A 20,817-nucleotide genomic window follows, 5' to 3' on the forward strand; every position below is an offset into this window, starting at 1 on the left:
TTTTAGGCCTCAAGGCTAACCTAGGCTACATACACCCAAATCACCTCCCACATTAGTCTTTTTCTAGATTTTAATACTTTCCATCCATTCATGGCATAGTCATTTTTCTTCTTTGAGTTTATGCTCTAAGTCTCAGCAATCTTATTTTCAAATTCTTGGGGATCCCTCACTGTACTCACAGTGGTGAAGAGAAGAGTGTGGCATTGATGAGGGTGGATGGTACAGCTCGACCACACCGAGGTTCCCCAGTCATGTACCAATAAAACCTTCGCATTTTTACTATGCTCCTTTGCTACCTGCGCTATCATTAACATTTTTCTTTAAATCAACTTATTTTTTAAAAACAATTTATTTAGAAAGGAGATTTACCCCTACCATAAGTGGAAAATGACCATCCTTTGTCCTAAAAGCAACGTGGCTCTAAAAATAAACATATTGGAAACAAAAAGTTCTTATTTTTCCCATGTGCTTTTTTAGCTACACACTGTTTGCTGTAGAAAGCTCTGCGCCTGAGCAGATATGTGTTAAAGATACACCAGCACTAAACTGGGACTCATCAAAATTCTCAAAAGAGGACTGAAAAGCAGAACAATTTAGGAGGTTATTTATTGTATGTAGAATCTTGTCCATCTACCACCTAACTAGTAGTCTCACATTAGGCATCACACGTTTGGGAAAAAGATGGCCTAGGTCTTTGTGACTTTAAGGGTGTTTGAAAACTGTTCATACAGTTGTAGTGATGCCTCCTTCCCAGCCTCGCCTGACCCCCGATTCTGCCTGATGCCACACTGACAGTCTCGTTCCTGCTTCTCCCTGTACAGGTACACACTGGCGGCTCAGGACCTGGTGATGCGTGCCCGTGGCGTCCTGAAGGACAGAGGATGGCGGATATCCAATGACCGACTGGGCTCAGGCGATGACATCTCTGTATATGTCATTCCTTTAATACATGGAAACAAACTGTCATGAAAACAGCCCAGGGTTTTAAAAGGACAGAAGGGAAGAAAGCTGGGATGCCTCTGGGCAGGGCGGGGCTGGGAAGTGCCCCAGCAGAGTTCCAGATGATGCCACCTCTTCCCAGCCCAGGTGGGAAGCTTGCTGCTGAAAGGCCTCTGGCTGAGCTTCAAGAGGACCCTCGGGTTTCAGTTTCCTCTTTAGTAACAGGTCTGGATACTCAACAAGGGCAAAACATAAAGGCTGCTACTGAGTGTTGTGTTTCTCTCGGTTCCTTTCATAGGCCTCCTAGGTGGCCATTGCCCATCTGGGGGTACATCCATCATATTTATTTTATCCAGAGTAGCTGGGGCAGCCCTTTTCGGGTGTCACTGGCAGAAGACTCTTCAGCCTGCCAAGCTGCCAACTTCCCTACGGGTTAAACGTGCTGCATTGGAGAGTTGGGGATCATGCCTCAGAAGATGTAAGCGCCCATCTTCTAGTAAGCCTGAGATTTATTTCAGGGAACACTATCTGTGTGTGTGTGTGTGTGTGTGTGTGTGTGTGTGTGTGTGTGGGTCTCTCTCTCTCTCTGTACCGTTTTTTGGTGCCGGTGGGGTGCGGCAGGGACTTTTTTTCTTTTTTGACATTCCTTGAATCTTAATTGTTTTCCTTCCATAGAACAGGCCTGGGACTTTCCAGGCCCCTGCCGAGGAATCTGTGTGTCCAAGTCCAGCCCAGACCGTCCCCATATCCCGTAGCCCACACCACCCAGGCCGCCATCCGGAGCGGTGCCCTGGCTGATGGAGTTCAGTCTTTGTTATGTAACAGTTTGTCCCTGAGTTGCATTTTCTCACCAAATCAGTGTGTTTTCGTGGAAATATGGGTGTTTCTTTGGACCCACAGTTCCTCTGTCATCTTCAAGGGCCCCCCTGGTGTGGTTGAGGTCTCTCTGGGAGAGTCTGGATTTCGTTTCTGGACCGGTTGGCCCTCCCCCAGCCGCTGTGTCATAGGGACAGACACGAAGCAGGGTTGAAGCGAGCAGTTTAAGAGGGTCCTTGTATCAGTCAGTTCACCAGACCCCATCTGAGGACCACTCCTCCATCTGGATCCAGGTTCCGTGGACGGGGACTGTCCCCAAGCCCCCTCCAAATAACATGTGAAGGAGCAGAGTTCTGTCAAGAAACAGCTGTCTCCGCCTCCCCATCATATCTGGGCAAAGCCCGCTCAGAGTGGCCATTTGATAAAAGTGAATTTGAATCAGGCTGACTGGTCGTCCTCAGGCTGGGCACTCTCTTCCTTCTCCACGGGATCATGTCCCAGCCCCCCAAGTACCAAGACCCCTGTTCCCACTGTCACTCCACCTCTGGGTGTTCCTCACAAGCACAGCAGCAGCAGACGGGTCAGATCTACCTGGGGCTCCTCGGCCGGCAGGACTCGCAAAATAGATTTTTAGAAATCACTATTAGGCAGACCGCTTCTGGGCATGGGGGGACCTTACAGAGCAGTGTCCAATCACTGAGTCTTCTCCCTGCGGACCTCCTGTGGTAGCGTCACCATCTTGACTACTTTTTGTAATAAGACATGCTTCCCACCCATTAGAGACAAAGGTCATTGGTGTGATTCCCCCAGAAGGCAGGAGAGCCAGTTCCACTTCTCCTGTTTGTTCCATCCCTTCCCCAGAGGGGAGGACAGGAACCTTTCCTCTGGGATAGTGGATCGCCTGCGTTTACATTCTTGGAATGTAGATATTTTCTTAGGAATGTCCTGGAGCCTTCCTGCTTCGGAATGTATTCATCCCACAGTGAGGAGACAACGCCTGGTCTGGCAGGTGAAGTATGGCGGGAATTCACCCACCGAGCGTTTGCCAAAATGTTGTTTGGGAAGAACTGGACTCACTGGTCCCTTGTCAGGAGTCATCGTCATCTGACGGCTTCCCTCCTCCTTCAGGAAATCTTAGCCACTCCCAGCGTCTCTGTGGGGAGAAGTCTGTGGTAAACCATTCGCTGCCCTGGCAGAACAGGATGCTCTGGGGAAACAGGCAGGCATCCTACAACCGTGTGGTCCGCTTTCTGTTGCTGCTCTGACTCTCAGAACCACGTACGAATTCGGAAACTTGAGGAGGTTTTACATGGAGGACTCTGAGCTGCCTTCTTTGGGAAGCTGTCCTCACAAGCAGTCACCTCTTCCCCGTGTTCCCACTGCCTTTCACTTCTTTTATTTCCTGGGCTTCTATCTGGGCCCTACCTTGAGCGTCTCTGGTTTTATTCAAGGCACCAGAGTCAGAGTTTGCGTGTGCATATCATACAGATGTCATAACAACCTGGACTCAATTCTCCAATTCATTGCCTGCCAAGGCATGTCTCAGCAAAAACTCTGGAAGCCCCTGATTCAATTTATCCTAAAGTCTTGAGTATTTAGTCCTACTGGATTTAGTTAGAAAGGTGTCTAGGAATTCTCTTCATAAGCCCCCTTGGGTGGAAAGATCTTAGTAGCAAGCTGAAGCCATGTTGTCAGTTTGGGGGATTAGAGGGAAACCACAAATGAGATGAATAAATCAAATGTGGAAAAAAAATGATTTGTTAATGCCCGCGGCAGGTCTGCCCAGCACCGATATTGCTCTGTGAATTGAGCTTACTCAGTTTTAGCCTTATTTTTCCCCCTTGGAGCATTCCTGGAAAGGTCAAAAGGCAACACACTCAAAATTCTGCAGAACATATTTATACGTGGTTCTGGGATCTTGCGTATCTGACTTACAGTCAAGTCTGCTTGCCCTAGTAGCCTCAGAGGAAGTCTTATTTAATAAAAAGCTTTCGATTTCCTAGTCAAGTCTTTACGGTTATCTGGGGGGGGGGGGAGGGGTGTGGCCACTTCCTTTAATGAAAGCCTCTCTCAGTTCTAAATCTCTTTGCTGGACTGGCACTTGCTCTTCAGAATATTTGGTGACACTCTTTTCCTTAAAGAGAGCAAACTCGCACTCCATCCACACTGCGGCATTTTGTCAGGCAACAGCCAAACCTGTGTTCTCTCAAAACCTGAAATCAGAGCAGTGCCAGAAGCCAGAAAACTGGAGGGTGTGTTCTCCTGTGGTTGTGCTTGCCTAACTGCTGTTCTTACAGAGGGAACAGAGAAGTGAAAGTCGGGCTAGGCCAAGTACTCAGCTTTCTAATAGGACAGAGCCCCCAAAGTGGGAATTTGTTATTTTCCACAGTTTACAGTTTTGGGGAATTTGGGGTATTTAATTTTTTAATCCCTAGCAATTTACCTCCATGAGGCTGCATGAGGTCAGCTGTGCTCATTCTTTTTGTACTCTTCTAAGTATTCATTTACTTCTTGGAAATAATCACAGCTGTCAGTAGATACTGGTGGGCAAGGATGAGAGTCCCAGTATCCAGAGCTGGCCTCAGATCTTGGCCATTCGGGCAGGGTTTTCAGTTCACCAAGAGCACTAGCGTGGAAACACTTGGAAAAAAATCTCCCACATCTTTACGACTCTGGTCTAACCTCCTTCCTCATCTGCCAATCAACTTTATTTACAAGCCCACGAGTAGTCAGTGGTTTTCTTTCCACCACAGTCTGAGGATCTTACCTTTCCTTAAGCAGCCCAGCAGCTCCACTGTTTTCAGACTGAACATGTTAAACTTTAATGAGATTCTATTTTTGGTAAGTTCGTGCTACTGGGACACATGAAGAAAGCAGTGAGAATCACTGTCTATGCAAAAACCCACCAGGCTGACCCTAAAAGGTAGCAGATCTAAGAAAATAGTAAAACAGTATCTGGCCACCGGACAGAATTTTACATTAGGAACTTGGATTTTTGAGGACTTTCAATTGCAGACATGTCAACAGCCTGCACACCATAAACCCCCCAAGTGTACTTTGGTTCTGTGTGGGTGATGTGACTTATGTGCATACACTGGGATTTTTCAGGGGACACTACATGAGCAGCCCCACCTGCCCCTTCGGTAAGTACCGTGGTTCGAGTGTCAGTGCAGGGCGTGCTGCTCTTTCTAATCCATGTGATTTGTGTAAATAGCTTTAATTTTGCCTTTGCGTCTTAGATGTTTTGTTTATGTAGCGACCAGGTAGACAGTGACCAAATGAGGCTTTAAGTGTATTGTTTTCTACTGTGATGTACTTGAAGGAGAGTCTCGTGTCCTCCACTCTTCCAATCTTCCATAGTATTTTGTGTTTGGGGTGTCCTGAGGTTACTCTATTACTCCTGTTTTGCTTCCATTTTCTTTGTTTCTTTTGGAAACCCAGGGAGGCCCACAGTGGAGATCATTTGTAAGGACCGTATCATGGTCTGGGTTTCCAAGAAAATACCCTACGTACAGTGAATGAGAGGAATCTCCTGAAAATGGTTTTGGAACCATGTACCTTTATGCTTTGTGATTGTGAAACCTTGACTTTTGTAACCCAAAAATGAAAACTGTTTAGTAAAGGGGATCTATTTTGTGTGTTTTGAAACTTAGGTGCAATGTTCCCTGGAAAAAGCTAAAGAAATGTATATGCTCAATGCCATTTTAAAATAAAATATTATACATATGTATATAGGACACCTTTAGCAAAACGTTTTTGTGTCATTTCGTTTAATTCACTAAGAAGTTTCTTCGTACCAGGTAGTGGAATGAGTTGAGAGGGTCATGGCCTCATGGGGAGTCATCAACTGTGAACAGACTCAAAAGAAAATCGGACGGGGATGGATGCCAACACTATAAATCTTCACAGGAATCAGCAGTAAAAGCTGTACATTTCACCAGTGCCTCTAGAACTACCATGGATATTACTCCCAAGAACTACTCCCAACAGGTAATTCTTTTTTTTTTTTTTTTATTAAGGATAACTGACAGCATTATATTAGTTTCAGGTGTACAGCATAACGATGCAGTGTGTACATATTGTGAAACGATCATCACATTAAGTCTAGCGAACATTCATCACCATACAGCATTACTAACTTTTTTTCCTTGTGATGAGAACTTTTAAGATTTACTCTCTCAGCAACTTTCAAGTACGCACCACAGTGTCATTAGCAAATACTATGCAATTATAGTATAGCCACCATGTTGGACATTACACCCCCAGTAGTCAGTGATTTATTTTATAACTGGAAGTCTGTACCCATTTCACCAACTCCCCACCCTGTGCCTCTAGCAATCACCAATCTGTTCTCTGTATCCATGAATTAGGTTTTTTAAAAATTAATTATTCAGGTCCCACATATAAGTGAGATTATACAAGATTTGTCTTTCATAAGACATAGATAGCATAATGACTTGGCATGATGCCCTGAAGGTCCACCCGTGTTGTCACAAATGGCAAGATTTCATTCTTTTTTTATGGCTGAATAATATTCCATTATAGCTCCATCTCTATCCCTATCATCGATCTATCTATAAAAATACATACACACCACAGTTTCTTTATCCATTCATCCTTTGAGGGACATTTAGGTTGTTTCCATATCTGGGCTATTGTAAATAATGCTGCAGTGAACATGAGGGTACATACAACTTTTTAAATTAGTATTTTCATTTTCCTTGGAGAAATACCCAGAAGTGGAATTGTGGGATCATATGGTAGTTCTATTTAATTTTTTGAGGAATCTCCATACTGTTTTCCATAGTGGCTGCACCAATTTATGTTCCCAACAACGTTTTTCTCCACATCCTGCTAACACTTATTATTTCTTGTCTTTTTGATAATAACCCTTCTGAGAGGTATGAGGTGATGTCTCATGGTTTTGATTGGCATTTCCCTGATGATTGATTAGTGATGCTGAGCCTCTTTTCATGGACCTGTTGGCCATCTGTATGTCTTCATTGGAAAAATGTCTATTCAGATCCTCTGCCCATTTTTTAATTGATTTTTTTTGAGTTGTATGAGTTCTTTATATATTTTGGATATTAATCATTTATCCGATAAATGTCTACAATTTGTAAATATTTTCTTCCATTTAGTAGGTTGCTTTTTCATTTTGTTGATGGTTTCCTTTGCTGTTCAGAAGCTTTTTCGTTTGATGTAGTCCCTCTTGTTTATTTTTGCCTTGGGTGCCAACTCCAAAAAATGTTTGCCAAGACCAAGGTCAAAGAGCTTATTACCACCTACGTTTTCTTCTAGGAACCTTATGGTTTCAGGTCTTACGTTCAAGTCTTTAATTGTTTATGGTGTAAGTAGTGGTCCAGTTTCATTCTTTTGCATGTGGCTGTCCAGTTTTCAATGCACCATTTATCGAAAAGAGTGTCCTTTCCCCAATGTATATTCTTGGCTCCTCTGTTATAAATTAATTGACCGTATATGCATGAGTTTATTTCTGAGCTCTCTATTCTGTTCCACTGATCTGTGTGTCTGTTTTCATGCCAATACCATACTGTTTTGATTACTATAGCTTTGTAATAGAGTTTGAAATCAGGGAACATGATGCTTACAGCTTTTTTCTTCTTTCTCAGTGTCGCTTTGGCTATGCAGGGTTTTTGTGGTTCCATGTAAATTTTAGAATTGTTTGTTCTATTTCTGTGGAAAATGCCATTGGAGTTTTGATAGGGATTGCATTGAATCTGTACATTGCTTTAGGTAGTAAGGACATTTTAACTATTAATTCTTCCAGTCCATCAGCACAGTATATCTTTCCATTTATTTGTGTCTTCAATATCTTTCATCAATGTCTTATAGTTTTCAGTGTACAGGTCTTTCACCTGCTTGGTTAAATTTATTCCTAGGAATTTTATTCTTTTTGATACAATTGTAAATGTGATTGTTCCTTTAATTTCTCTTTCTGATAGTCTGTTATTAGTGTATAGAAATGGAACAGATTTCAATGTACTAATTTTGTATCTTGCAACTTTACTGAATTCATTTATTAGTTCTAACAGTTTTGTAGGAAGTCTTTAGGGCTTTTTTTTTTTTAACATATACTATCATGTGATTTGCAAATAGTGACAGTTTTACTTCTTTCTTTCCAATTTGGGTGCCTTTTATTTCTTTCTCTTGCTTAATTCTCTGGTTATGACTTCCAACACTATGTTCAATAAAAGTGGCAAGAGTGAGCATCCTCATCTTGTTCCTGATCTTAGAGGAAAAGTTTTCAGCTTTTCATCACTGAGTATGATGTTAGGTATGGGCTTGTTATATATGGTCTCTATTATATTCAGGTAAATTCCCTCTGTATCCACTTTGTTGAGGGTGTTTATCATAAATGGATGTTGGAATTTTGTCAAATGCTTTTTCTGCATCTATTGAGATGATCATATAATTTTTATCTTTCAATTTGTTAGTGTGATGTATCACATTGTTTTGTGGATATTGAACCACCCTTGCAACCTTGGAATAAATTCCACTTGATCATGATGTATGATCCTTTTAATGTATGGTTGAATTTGGTTTACTAATAATTTGTTGAGGATTTCTGCCTCTATGTTTATCAGGGATATTGGCCTATAATTTTCTTTCCTGGTGATGTCCTAATCTGGTTTTGGTATCAGGGTAATACTGGCCTCATAAAATGAGTTTGGAAGTGTTCCCTTCTCTTTTTTGGGAAGAGTTTGAGAAGGATTAGTATTAATTCTTCTTTGAAAGTTGGTTAGAATTCACCAGTGAAGCCATCTGATCCTGGACTTCTGTTTTTCTTGGGAGGTCTTACTAATTTAGTCTCCTTACTAGGAATTGGTCTGTTCAGACTTCCTATTTCCTCATGATTGAGTCTTGGAAGGTTGTATGTTTCTAGGAATGTATCCATTTCTTCTACGTTGTTCAATTTGTTGGCATATCGTTGTTCAATTTGTTGGCATATCATTGTTCATAGTAGTCTCATGATCCTTTGTATTTCTGTGGCATCAGTTGTAATGTCTCCTCTTTAATTTCTTTCAGCCCTCTCTCTTTTTCTTTTGATGAGTCTCACTAAAGGTTTGTCAGTTTTATCTTTCAGAGAACCAGCTCCTGGTTTCATTGATATTTTCTATTCTTAGTCTATTACTTCATTTCTATTCTTAGTCTGTTATTTCATTTATTTCTGCTCTGATCTTTGTTATTTCCTTCTTTCTACTAACTTTGGGCTGTTTTTGTTCTTTTCTAATTCCCTGAGGTATAAAGTTAGATTGTTTATTTGAGATTTGCTTGTTTCATGAGGTATATGCATTTATCACTATGAACTTCCTTCTTAGAACTTCTTTTGCTGCACCCCATAGGTTTTCATGTGTTATACTTCCATTTTCACTTGTCTCAAGGGTTTTTTTATTTCTCTATTGACCCATTGATTTTTTCCGTAGCTTGTTTAATTGCCACATATTTGTGAATTTTCCAATTTTATTCTTGTAATTGATTTCTACTTTCATAGCACTGTGGTCAGAAAATATGCCTGATATGATTTCAGTCTTCTTAAATTTGTTAAGACTTTTTTGTGGCTTAACACATGGTCTATCCTGGAGAATGTCCCATGCACACTTGAAAAAAAATGTATGTTCTATTGCCATTGGATGGAATGTTTTCTATATGTCTGTTACGTCCATCTTGTCTAATGTGTCATTTAAGGCATATGTTTATTGATTTTCTGTCTTAGTGATATCTCTATTGATGTGGGTTATTAAAGTCCCCTTCTATTATTGTATTGCTGTCTGTTTCTCCCGTTAGGTATGTTAGTATTTGCTTTGTACATTTAGGTGCTCCTATGTTGTGTGCATAAATATTTACAAATGTTATATCTTCTTGTTGAATTGACCCTTTTATCCAAAGAGGTATTCTTAAGTGAGAGGGCTAGTGACCAGTATCCGTGCTGAAGACAGTAAGACTCAAGTCTCCCCTTTGTCATTTAAGCATTTTAAATAATTACAAAGTGTTAGTAAAATGTACCATCTTATAGAGAAAAGTTACCTTACAGGTGGGACAAGACATCAAAAAATGCTAATTCTGCTTACTTCTAGAGTCCAGCAAGTTAAAGTAATATAGAAAACACCAACACAATGTTAAAAATAATCAAAGTATTGATTCACAAAATAAAGCTAAAAAGTAGACTATAGCTCATCTGAAGCTTAGTTCAGAAGAGCAGACTAGATAAAAAAAATACTCATATTAAAAATGATTTCATTGCAAAGTCTACCCAGCTCTTTTCACCTTCACTTTTACCCTAATGCTTATGGTGTCTCCTCCTCCCTACTCAATAGCAAAAACTAATGAAAAGAGTCAATCTTTGGATTAGATACATTTGTTTGAGAGGTTTTTTTCTCTGTGGAAGATGGAGGAGTCTTCTAGCATTCTCTCACAAGTAGTGCTTAGCATATCAGATTACCTCTTGAAAGCTGTAGTAGACTGTCTCCAAAGCTGGCTGCCAACTATGCCTTCTATGTTGGTTTGCAAATGCTCCTTTTCTTATCAAGAGGTGGTATTTGTATCCCCATCCCTTGAATTGGTCTGGCCTGTGACTTGCGTTGATTAATAGAATGAAGAAATGACACTCTGAGAATTCCAAGCCTAGGTCTCTAGAGGTCTGATACCATAAGTGAGGCCCAGCCACTTCTCAGCTGTTTAAGCCATTCCTGCTGAGTTCACAGACATCACAAGACAGGGAGGAGAACCATCCACACTGAGCCCTGCCCGAATTCCTGACCCACAGAAACATGAGCAAATAAATGGTTTTGGTTTCAAGCCACTAAGATTTGGGTAGTTTATGATACGGCAATAGATAACTGAAACAAAGTATAGACAACCTGGTTCTGGAGGATTTGGGGTAAAGTGATTAAAAATATCAACTAAAAGAAGAAAATGGCATTGAGAAAGTACATTTGTACTTGGGAAATAATCCTCCTTTTGGAACCTGGTAGAGTGAATGGGGGAAACAAACTTATAGCAATAGTGCAGAGACTCTAACATGGCTGTGATGGTATCTGAGCAAGAGTTCTCCGCCCCACCTATGCTTCTGCTTCTTTGTGCAGCTTAAAATGATCATTAGTAAGCCAGGAAAATTATGACTATTGGGGCTATGACTCTAGATCGGGGAAACAAAGGTCTTTAAGCCCTCACTAATGATAAGCCCGTCCCATGTTGTACCTTTATGACTGTTGGGAGAGTCAAGTGGTTCTTTGGCTCCTAAGACTGTTGCTTGAGAGTGTTAGCTTATATCTGAGTAGAAACATAATTTTTAAATTGTATGAGGATTAAAAAAAATTCTCCTCCTCATCTAAAAATCCCCATCTACAAAATACTTCAAACTTGTTGCCATCCCAGTTTTTTCATTTAATTAAATGACGGGCCAAAGAGTGAATTATATATCCTGGCAATTAGTCTGCCTTTTTAATTGCTTTTTCTATCATTAGAGCCCTGAAAAGACTGCTGCTCTCTTAGTACATCTCCCTACATTTTTTGGCCTCATGTCTTTCACTTTTGATGAGATTTTACAGCCACCTAACCTCCTTTGCTTTATTGATTCCACTTAGGCTGCCTTCAAGAGATTCAGATAGTGACTGAGCATGAGACGGAGGCAGGGTGCACCTTGACTGCCTTGCAAGAACCAGGTCTGATCAGTTTGGTGGTCCAAGGGGACCATGGACAGATCTTTGGAAAGTGTGAATGCAGATCTGGAGGACAACACTCTTCTAAAAGGGGCATACAAATACGAGCTTTCTCTTTTACCCTCTTTTTAAATTTTAATTTACAAATCTAGTCACAAAAAAGTAAAAGTAGATAAGCCCATTCAGAAGGCACTGTTGTGAGGTGGGAGTGGGTTTGGGGAAATTGTTGACATAAGGATAGGAGAAAAGTGAAGTTGCAGCAGCAAAATATCTCAGAACAAGTCATTTCACACTCTTTAAGCACTACTAGTATATTAGTAACCAGTCATCTCTGATTAAAGAACTGCAGAACCTGAAAATAGTAGTCTTAGCAGTTCTGAGTTTGACATTACCTCCTTTTTGAATTTGGTCAGTGAGAAAAAAAGTTGGGAGGACATGCTGGAGAACTGTAAAATTTCTACTCTCCTGTCCTAGGTGAAAAAAAATCAAATTTCTGATTCCTGGAAGCTCTAAACGTTAAGTCAGGGGACATTTGGCCAATCTACCAATTGCGCAATAGAATTTGAAAGAAAATTAACAGCGTGGTTGTTTTCATACTTATGAACAATATAAGTGCTATCATTATTAGTATTGTATGCCTTAAAATACAATGCAAACAGACTCAAATATACATTACAACATCATCTATAAATACCTGGGAATTGCTTCAAACATTAAGTGAGGAGGAGGAGTTGAGGGCACACAGATAAAAACAAGATTGGCCATGTTGGAGAAAGTTATGCAAACTTGGAAATAAAAGGATGACTGCATGTTTTTTCAGTGGCTTCCCTGGAATATCATCTACCAGGTCCACCCAAGAATGATTCAGTTCTTCGGTTAGGGTTCAGCAAACTTTTTCTGTAAAGAGCCAGACAGTAAATATTTAGGCTTCAGGGGTCATTTAGACTCTGTCACTCAAATCTGCTTTGTATCTGAGCTAGGATCTGTTCTAAAATGGTAAAAAGTCAAGCTTAATATCTTGATCAGAAGTATTAATTCATGAAAATATGGCCTGATCGTGCTTCTCTGGTGTGAAATGAATGAAAAAGTCAAATACATTAGTATACACCAGTGGCCTCTAATTAAGAAAAAACAGATGAGTAATCATTTACCTTGCTTTATTGGGTTACAAACAGAAAATAATTTATAAATTTGCCAGTTTTTTTATTGCTAAGATAGTCTTCTATTCAGCTTTTAGCCACAATGGTGGTGGATGCATCAGGGTTGTGATACTGTTATTTCCTCAGTACTAAGACACCATCAGTTCTGCCACCAACTCAAAGCAGTTAAAATTTTTTTTTAATTTTCAAGGAGGATGTTAACCCATCATTTACCACACTCCAGCAATGAGGCAAAGAAAAACATGCATGCATTATGGTCTTGTTATGTGTTGTTATGTATTATATATTTATTAGGCCCTTTGCTGGGCACTTGATATCTGGGTTCTTTTATCTTCTTCTCGGGTAAATATTGTCACATTTTATAAATGAGCAAATAATTTCATTCCATTGTGATCAGAGAGCCTACTTTGTATGATTTCAGTCCTTTTAAATTTATTGAGGTTTGTTTTATTGCCTATCATATACTCTATCCTGGAGAATGTTCCATTTGAACATGAGAAGAATGTGTATTCTACTGCTGTTGGATAGAGTGTTCTGTAGTTGTCTATTAGATCTAATCAGTTAACTCCTCTATTTCATTGTTGATCTTCTGCCTAGTTGTTCTACCCATTATTGAAAGTGAGGTATTTAAAGTCTCCAACTGTTATTGTTGAATTGTCTGTTTCTCTCTTCAGTTCATCATTTTTTTCTCTGTCTTTTGGGACTCTGTTGTTAGGTGCATATATGTTTATATTTGTTATCCTTTTCTGGTAGATTAACCCTTTTATCATTATAAAATGTCCTTCTTTGTCTCCAGTAACAGTTTTTATCTTAAACTCTATTTTATTTATGCTTTGAATAGTTTTATTAAAGTAAAAATAGATCCGTATTTGATCCAGAAGATTCCTCACAAAATTTCATTTCCATCTGCAAGGCATTTGACCAATAAACATGCCAGACATTCCTAGAAACACACTGACAAAGTGCATATGATTTTAAAGACATTCTCTAATCAAATAAAACAAGATTCCTTAAGTACAGAAAAAAAAGTCTATTTTGTTTGTTATTTGTATAGCCACTCTAGCTCTTATCTGGTTATTTTTTGCTTGGTATATCTTTTTCCATTCTTTCATTATGAGCCATTTTGTAATTTTAAATCTAAGGTGTCTCTTATAAAGAGAATATAGTTAGATCATATTTTTAAATTCATTCTGGCAATTTCCACCTTTTGATAGAAATGTTTAGTCCATATACTTTTAATGTAACTATTGATAATGTAGGACTTATGTTTACCATTTTATTATTTGTCTTCTGTGCGTTTACCATTTTATTATTTGTCTTCTGTGTGTCTTATGTCTTTTTTGTTTCTCTATTCTTCCATTATTGCCTTCTTTTAAATAATTTCTAGTACACCATTTTAATTCTCTTGTTTCTTTACTATATTCTTAAAGTTATTTTCTTAGTGGTTTCCCTGGAGATTACAATTAGCATCTTAACTTAAAACAACCTAGTTTATATTAATGCCAAATTAATTTCAATAGTATACAAAAACTTTGCCCCAGTAAACACTTCCATTCCTTTCCTCTTCCTTTGTGCTATTATTTATCATGCAAATTACATCTCTATACAATATAAGCCTATCAAAAGTTTAATAATCATTGTTTGATGCACTGTCTCTTAAATTATATAGAAGGAAAGAGTTATAAACAAAAGTACATTTATACAGTCTTTTATAATTCCCATATATATTCTTTTTTCTTCCTGTGGATTCCAGTTACTATCTAGTATCCTTTCATTTCAGCCTGAAGGATTCTTTTTAGTATTTCTTGTAAAACATGTCTGCTTGGGACAAATTCAGTTGTTTATCTGGGAATGTCTTAATTTCTCCTTCATTTTCTGAAGGATAATTTTGCTAGATATCAAATTCTTATCTGACAGGTTTGTTGTCTTGTTTTGTTTTTTTACCTTTCAGCACTTTAAATATATCATCCCACCACCTTCTAGCCTCCATGGTTTAATTTGGGATCTTATTGAAGATCCCTTGCATGTGATGAGTTACTTTTTTCTTGATGCTTTCAAGAGATTGACTATGATGTGTCTAGGTGTGATCTCTGAGCTTATCTTACTTGGAGTTCACTGAGCCTATTGGATATGTAGATTAATGTTTTTCATCACATTTGGAGCACACCTTCAATGCTGTGGAAAGCAATTCACAACTCTACCTTGCCCTTCACTTCCTGCTTTTGCAGAGCTTTAAGGTCAGGCAGGTCTTTCCTGGGCATGCATACTGCCCTGCACATGTGCAAGGACTTTTAGGTCTTCAGTAATATGCTGTAGCTTTTCAAAGCTCTCTATGGACATCTTCACCAGTTTTTTCCTTTTTCAGGTTTTTGGTCAGCTTCTTGTTAACCTCAACTGGTATGACTGCCTTAGATAGCTATGATGTTAAACAAACAATTTTTGCTGATTGTTTTCAACTAACAAACACCTTGGGGATAGAGTTGTTCACACAGAGCTGGTCAAGTTAAGACAAGCCCTGAGAATGGGGCCTTTCCAGAGAGTGAGATTCAAAGAGTGACAGTTCTCTGGGGCTGGGGCTTTTGGGGGAGCTACAAACCCTATCTACCCCCAATCTGCAAACCCAAATCTGCTAGTCTGCTGGATCTCAGAGATAGATAGTATAGTTGCAAGGCTGTTGTTGTTCAGGGCTACCACAGATGTGGAGAGAGCATAAGGAAATTGGTCCAGTTAAAATGCTGCCTTATTCCTATCAAGATTCAGCTGTTCTTGAATAAACACTCCTTGGATTGTTGCAATCCTTTGCTTAGTTTCCAGAGTTCTGAAAAAGGTGATTTTGGCAATTTTTGCCAGTATTCTCTTTGCTTATATGGAGTCATGGATTTTTAGAGGTCGTTATTCTACCATTCCAGAAGCACTTCTCCAGATGAGGAAATAAAGGTTCAGATAGGTTAAGCAGTTGCCCAAGGACCCAGAGCCAAGCAGCACCAAAGCCAGGATTTCAAATCCAAGGTTCTATTTTACACTCAACTGCCTCTCCCTACAACAGTTTTCTGGAACATCTCATAAGAGAATAAGCAGTGGTTACAAAACCTCCATCATGTACATACTTATTTAGACAACATTTTTAACAAAGCCCTGTCACATGGATCTCCATTCCTGAACTTTGAACTTTGTACCAATTAAGCAGTATCATCTGACCCGCCAATATCATCTTCTATAAAATGTATTTCTGCCACAGGCATTTTATTTCCCTCTCACTCTAGTTTGACTCTTACTCAGCTGAAGCTCTATGCCAGCATCTCCTTAGCACTTATGATGAAGGTTTATGTTGGCAAGACTTACTTTCAGGATGAAATTGAGTACCAGAGTCAAATATAAGGCCCTTACCCAAGCAGAATAAACAGTGTGCTACCCCAGGGGTATTAGGCACAATACCTGAACTTTCTATAAATTTTTCAGTAACAAACAAACAAGTGAGCAGCAGGTAAGCGTCAGCTCTCCATGCTTGCCAATTAATAGCTGAAGAAGAGGAGATACCCAGGGTCTGGAAGAACTGAACAAAATTATGTTCAAATTCCTCTTGAACGAGAAGTGTCCTTAAAACATCCTACATTCTTGAGCACTGACCTGTAATAAAAGTAATGTAAAAGGTAAATCTTTTACCAGGGTGCCCAGCTGCACTATTTATTACAAAACCTGAAGTGTCGGGATGGAGAGTCATTTACTGCAGTGGTATCAATATTACAGCTCTTGACATCTCTCTTTATGGGCTCAGTTGACCTGAAATAAGAAAACCATTTCACATACTAACAAACAGGGCATTTTTCGATGATCCACTTTGACCTTTGCCTCTGGGCTTAAGATGATGACATTTTTAATAGAACAAAACCCAAAGAGTTTAAGCTTAAGGGAACCTAAATCCAACAATGCAGTAGCCATGAACATTTAATTAGTTAATACCTATCTCTTTCTGCAGGGATTTTAGTCCCTGCCTGCACACTAAAATCACCTGGGAGCTTAAATAAAAGTCCTCAAACCAATTAAATCTGAATCCCCCCAGGGAGGGACCCAGCCATTAGTATTTTTGAAATGTTCTCCAGTTGATTCTAATGTGAGAACCACTATGTAAAGATATTAAGGACACACACACCAGAACTAGCGTTGGCAGATTTCACAAATAAACAGTATAAGACATCTATTTAAATCTAAATTTCAGATAAACAAAGAATTTTTTAAAATATAAGTATGTCCTATGCACTATTTTGGACATACTTATATAATTATTTGCTGTTCCTCTGAAATTCAAATTTAAATGGATGTCCTGTATTTTATCTGTAAAACCTACACAGGACAAAACTGAAAAACAGTAGGGGCACAAATAAAGCTCCACCAACAGAAATTTCGCTGGTTAGTTTCTTATCAAAAAAGAAGATCACCTGGAACATAACAAAAAGAAAGTCTGCCAGGCCAAAGCCATCCTGAGGGAGAGAGTTTTCAAGTCCCGGAGGAGGAGGGAGAGCCACAGGAATGTTGCAGGCAGGCTTCCTTAGTGCCTGCGTTAGTTTGCTACGGCTGCCATAACAAAACACCACAGACTGGGTGGCTTAAACAAAAGAAATTATCTTCTCACAATTCTGGAAGCCAGAGGTCCACGATCAAGGTGTTGGCAGGTTTGGTTTCTCCTGAGGCCTCTCTCCTTGGCTTGGCTTGGCCTTTTTTGCTGTCCTCACGTAGTCTTTTGCCTGTGTGCATGCACCCCTGGCGTCTCTTTGTCCACATTTCCTCCTATAAGGACACCAATCATATTGGACTAGGCCCCACCCACGTGACCTCATTTTACCTTAATGACCTCTTTAAAGGCTCTATCTCCAAATACAGTCACATTCTGAGGTAGTGTGGGCTTGGATTGACAAGTGATTTTTCGGGAGACACATTTCAGCCCGTAACAGTGCCCCTCACTGGACTGCAGGCCTGTGGGAGGCTGTGGGGTGGCATGGTCTGATGTCCTCTTCCCAGTGCCACCCTAGCCCAGGAGAGTGACTGTGCCCCTGAGCTACCAGGAAAATGGAAAGGGGAGTTTCTGAGGGAAGGGACAGAAATGAGGGTCAGGAGGGCAGGAGAGGATCCACTCTTTTCTGGGAAGAAAGGGGTTAAGAGTGATGCCCTCAGATGGGAGGAGGATTAGAGGAAGGGAAGGAGACCATGTTAAACCAAGAGGGATCGTATGCAGAAGAAAGGAATATGAACACACTACCCACTCTTCCGGAGCTTGAGGGCACTAGGAAAGGGAGTAGAAATCACGATTTCTAGAGCCAAGGGGAAAACCGTAGAAACTGACCCCTAGCAACACTGCTGCCTGTTTCCTCTGTCCCTTTTAGGGGGAAAAAACTGCCTCAAATGTTATGACGCTTTGCACAGGACACAGAGGAGCTTGCCCGGTCGTCATTTCATTGAATTCTCGGGCTTGGTCAGCCTTTAAGAACACAGTTCATTGTCTCCAAGCAGCTGACCTGGGTTTTACTGCTCTCGGGCATGAATATGCATGGTAAGGAGCCCCAGATGTGCCGAGGCTGCTGGCAGGTTTTCAGGACTTGCAGGCTCACAAGCACACGCGCCGGTCTGCTCGGGTTTTAGGCGGTGCCAGCGGAAAGAAGAGCCAAGAAGTTTCCCTCCCGGGGGTTGTTACTGCGAGTCCGTCCCCGCTGGATGCGTGGGCTACACCCGGCAGGGAGGGCTCGGGCGAGTGCAGCAGGACCTGGGGGAGGACGGAATCTTGACCTAGGGTTTTGGATGGGGGTTAAAGCACAGCACTCTCCTATTTTCTCACGTTCCACGTTTGCAAAGAGCTCGGCGGGGAACCAGCTAACAGTGCAAGGGGGAAATCCAGCCACAAAACCACTGAACTCTTCCAGGGTGGTGAGCCCCTGAGGTGCCTGTGCCCCAGCTTCTGGCGCCTTTGTCCCCGGGCCCACCGCGCGCTCTGGGCGGAAGGTCGCCGGCGAGGGCGGCCCCGGGGGGCGCACCCGCCCCGAGATTGGCTGCCTGGCCCAAGGCCAAGTCCCGCCGCGGCCACTCTCTGCCATTCCGACGTGAGTGAAGGCTCCTTAATAAGAGTGTAAATAAAAACCGGGCTGAGAAATGAGTTTTCCATGCCAGCAATCACCGGCCGAACCTCGGCTGTGAATAGCCTGGCGGAGCCGCGCAGATGGAGTCCCCGCGCCTGGGGGATCCGGCCATCTCTGAGCAGCGCCGGGGCCACAGCTGGGCGCAGCCCAGACGCCAGTCCTCCGGGAGGCCGCGCGCGCCGGGCCCGGATTCTGCAACCACAGATAACGCGCCGCCCGGCGGGCCCCCCTCCCCTCCCCCGCACTGGAATCATCCTAGCCTGCTATGTCCTCGGGAGGGACGGACCGCCAGGCCCCCTAATTTATGGTCATTGGCGTAATAGCTCTAACGTGATTTATCTGACCGCAGAGGAGATGGCAAACGCTTGGAGATGAATGATTGGCCGGGCAGGCTTTGTGCATTTCTGATTGGCCTTATTAATTTCGAGCAGAGCTGGGCAGCAGCCTCTTGACTGAGACAAGGAAGTCAACTTGGCAGCAGCCTCTACGTAGAGCCAGTTGGGGCCTGGCAAAGGTTTAGCTTTGGCACAAACTGAAGGAATAATGTATTGCTTAAAAATTCGGGGAGTTTGACAGAATGTGCTAGCATACTGATTAAAGCAGATTTCGTTTGAGAGAGGGTAATCTTTTGATTTGACAAATTCCTTCCCCCCCCCCCCCCCACTTTGTGTTTGTATAGGCCTTGGGGGTAGGAGGGAGAGCAGGAAGAGTATTTTTTTGTTTTTTATTTTTAATGTTTGAGTGAGGGGCAGGGGGATGCAACACTTACTGCTTAGAAGGGAAGGAATTTGGGGGAATCATGGGGCAAAAAAGTATCCAGAACATCCTTCTAAAAATGTTATATTTCACAATCATTTGTCTGGGGAAAAAGATTTCTTGCCTTTTGAGTTCTCTTCAGACATCACAACTAGTATTTACGGTATATATAAATTACTGGATAAGCACACCAATATACCACACTTTCACAAGATCATTACTCTGTGTCACTGTAGTAACTGTCATTTAAATGTCACCCTTGAGTGATGCGACTTAGCCCCTTGAATAAAAGGGACCAGATAAGAATATTGGGGGAGTTAACAATATTTAGTGGAAACTATTTCCATATGAATGAATTACAAATTCAGTAGGGGTGAATATGCAATTTAAATGTACACATATTCATTTACTGTATTTATTTGTGCGTGTAGGACTCAAATGTAGACACACAGCACTAGGCAACCCCCAAATACAATCCTGAACACTCTGTTCCTCAGGGGAACCAGAACAAAGCCAGAGTGAGAGCAAGAGAACGTGACTGCTTGGGGAGGGGGCAGGTTGGTGTCACACGTACAGTGGCACAATCATTTCTTTCATTTATAGCTCTAACCAGAAAAATAGACTGCGAGCAGCTGAGTACCAATTTATTTTGCTGCCTGAACCGATGAGTGGTTGCCTTAAATGTCATTGAGCTGGAAGGCTGTGCATTTCATTCCCTGCCAGGTTACAGGAAGCTTTGAAGCAGGTCGAGAAGGCGCCCAGTAATTGTCCTGCCACCTATCAAGGTGGGCAAGTGCAATCCTGCCAGGTAGAATTGGCCCAGTGGGGGATGAGAGCTGCCTGTCGTCACTGACGCATCTCATCAAATGCTGCTTGAGTAGAAATGAAGGTGGCCCGTTTAGTCCTATTACAAGAGCCAAGTGGAGCAGAAGGTAAGGGTTACCTTCCAGAACAACAAAAATGGATTTGGAGGTTAGGAGCGGGGATTTGTTTGGGCCACAGGCCATAGAATGTGCACGCGACACACAGGTCCTGCGTCCAGCTCCCTAAATGTGTAACACGTGAAATAAGTCCAGTTAACAGAGGTATGAAGGAGCGCTGTGGAGAATCAGAGATTAAGAGTCTAGAAGGGTCAGGGAAGGTTTTCCGTGTTGACCACTGCACTGGGTCATGAAGGATGAGTAGGAGTTGGTCCAGGATAGAGGGTGAAGGTCATGCCGGCCACGGGTGGATCATGGAGCATAAAGGAAAGGAGGCAAAGAACAATCCTGTTTAGTGCCTGATGAGGATCCTGTGTGTACAAGTTCAAGCTGCATCTCACCTCTCTGTGAAACTAAACGC

The 20,817-nt window shown here is 41.5% G+C and overlaps 1 protein-coding gene and 1 long non-coding RNA gene across 4 annotated transcripts in view; one reads left to right on the forward strand and one right to left on the reverse strand.

The window, feature by feature from the left end:
- PPM1H (protein phosphatase, Mg2+/Mn2+ dependent 1H) overlaps window positions 1–1,169 on the forward strand; it is a 275,326-nt gene extending 274,157 nt beyond the window's left edge. For all 3 annotated transcript variants that reach the window (XM_057556258.1, XM_057556257.1, XM_007179815.2), the window contains one exon: window positions 822–1,169. In XM_057556258.1, the coding sequence (XP_057412241.1) occupies window positions 822–899 (78 nt within the window). In that variant the 3' untranslated portion in view covers window positions 900–1,169. The remainder of the gene's footprint in view (window positions 1–821) is intronic.
- Window positions 1–20,817, reverse strand: part of LOC103011348 (uncharacterized) — a 70,732-nt gene that overhangs the window by 32,399 nt on the left and 17,516 nt on the right. The gene's annotated exons all lie outside the window — the stretch shown is intronic.

The sequence above is a fragment of the Balaenoptera acutorostrata genome, chromosome 11, assembly GCF_949987535.1.
Source record: "Balaenoptera acutorostrata chromosome 11, mBalAcu1.1, whole genome shotgun sequence".
NCBI lineage: Eukaryota > Metazoa > Chordata > Mammalia > Artiodactyla > Balaenopteridae > Balaenoptera > Balaenoptera acutorostrata.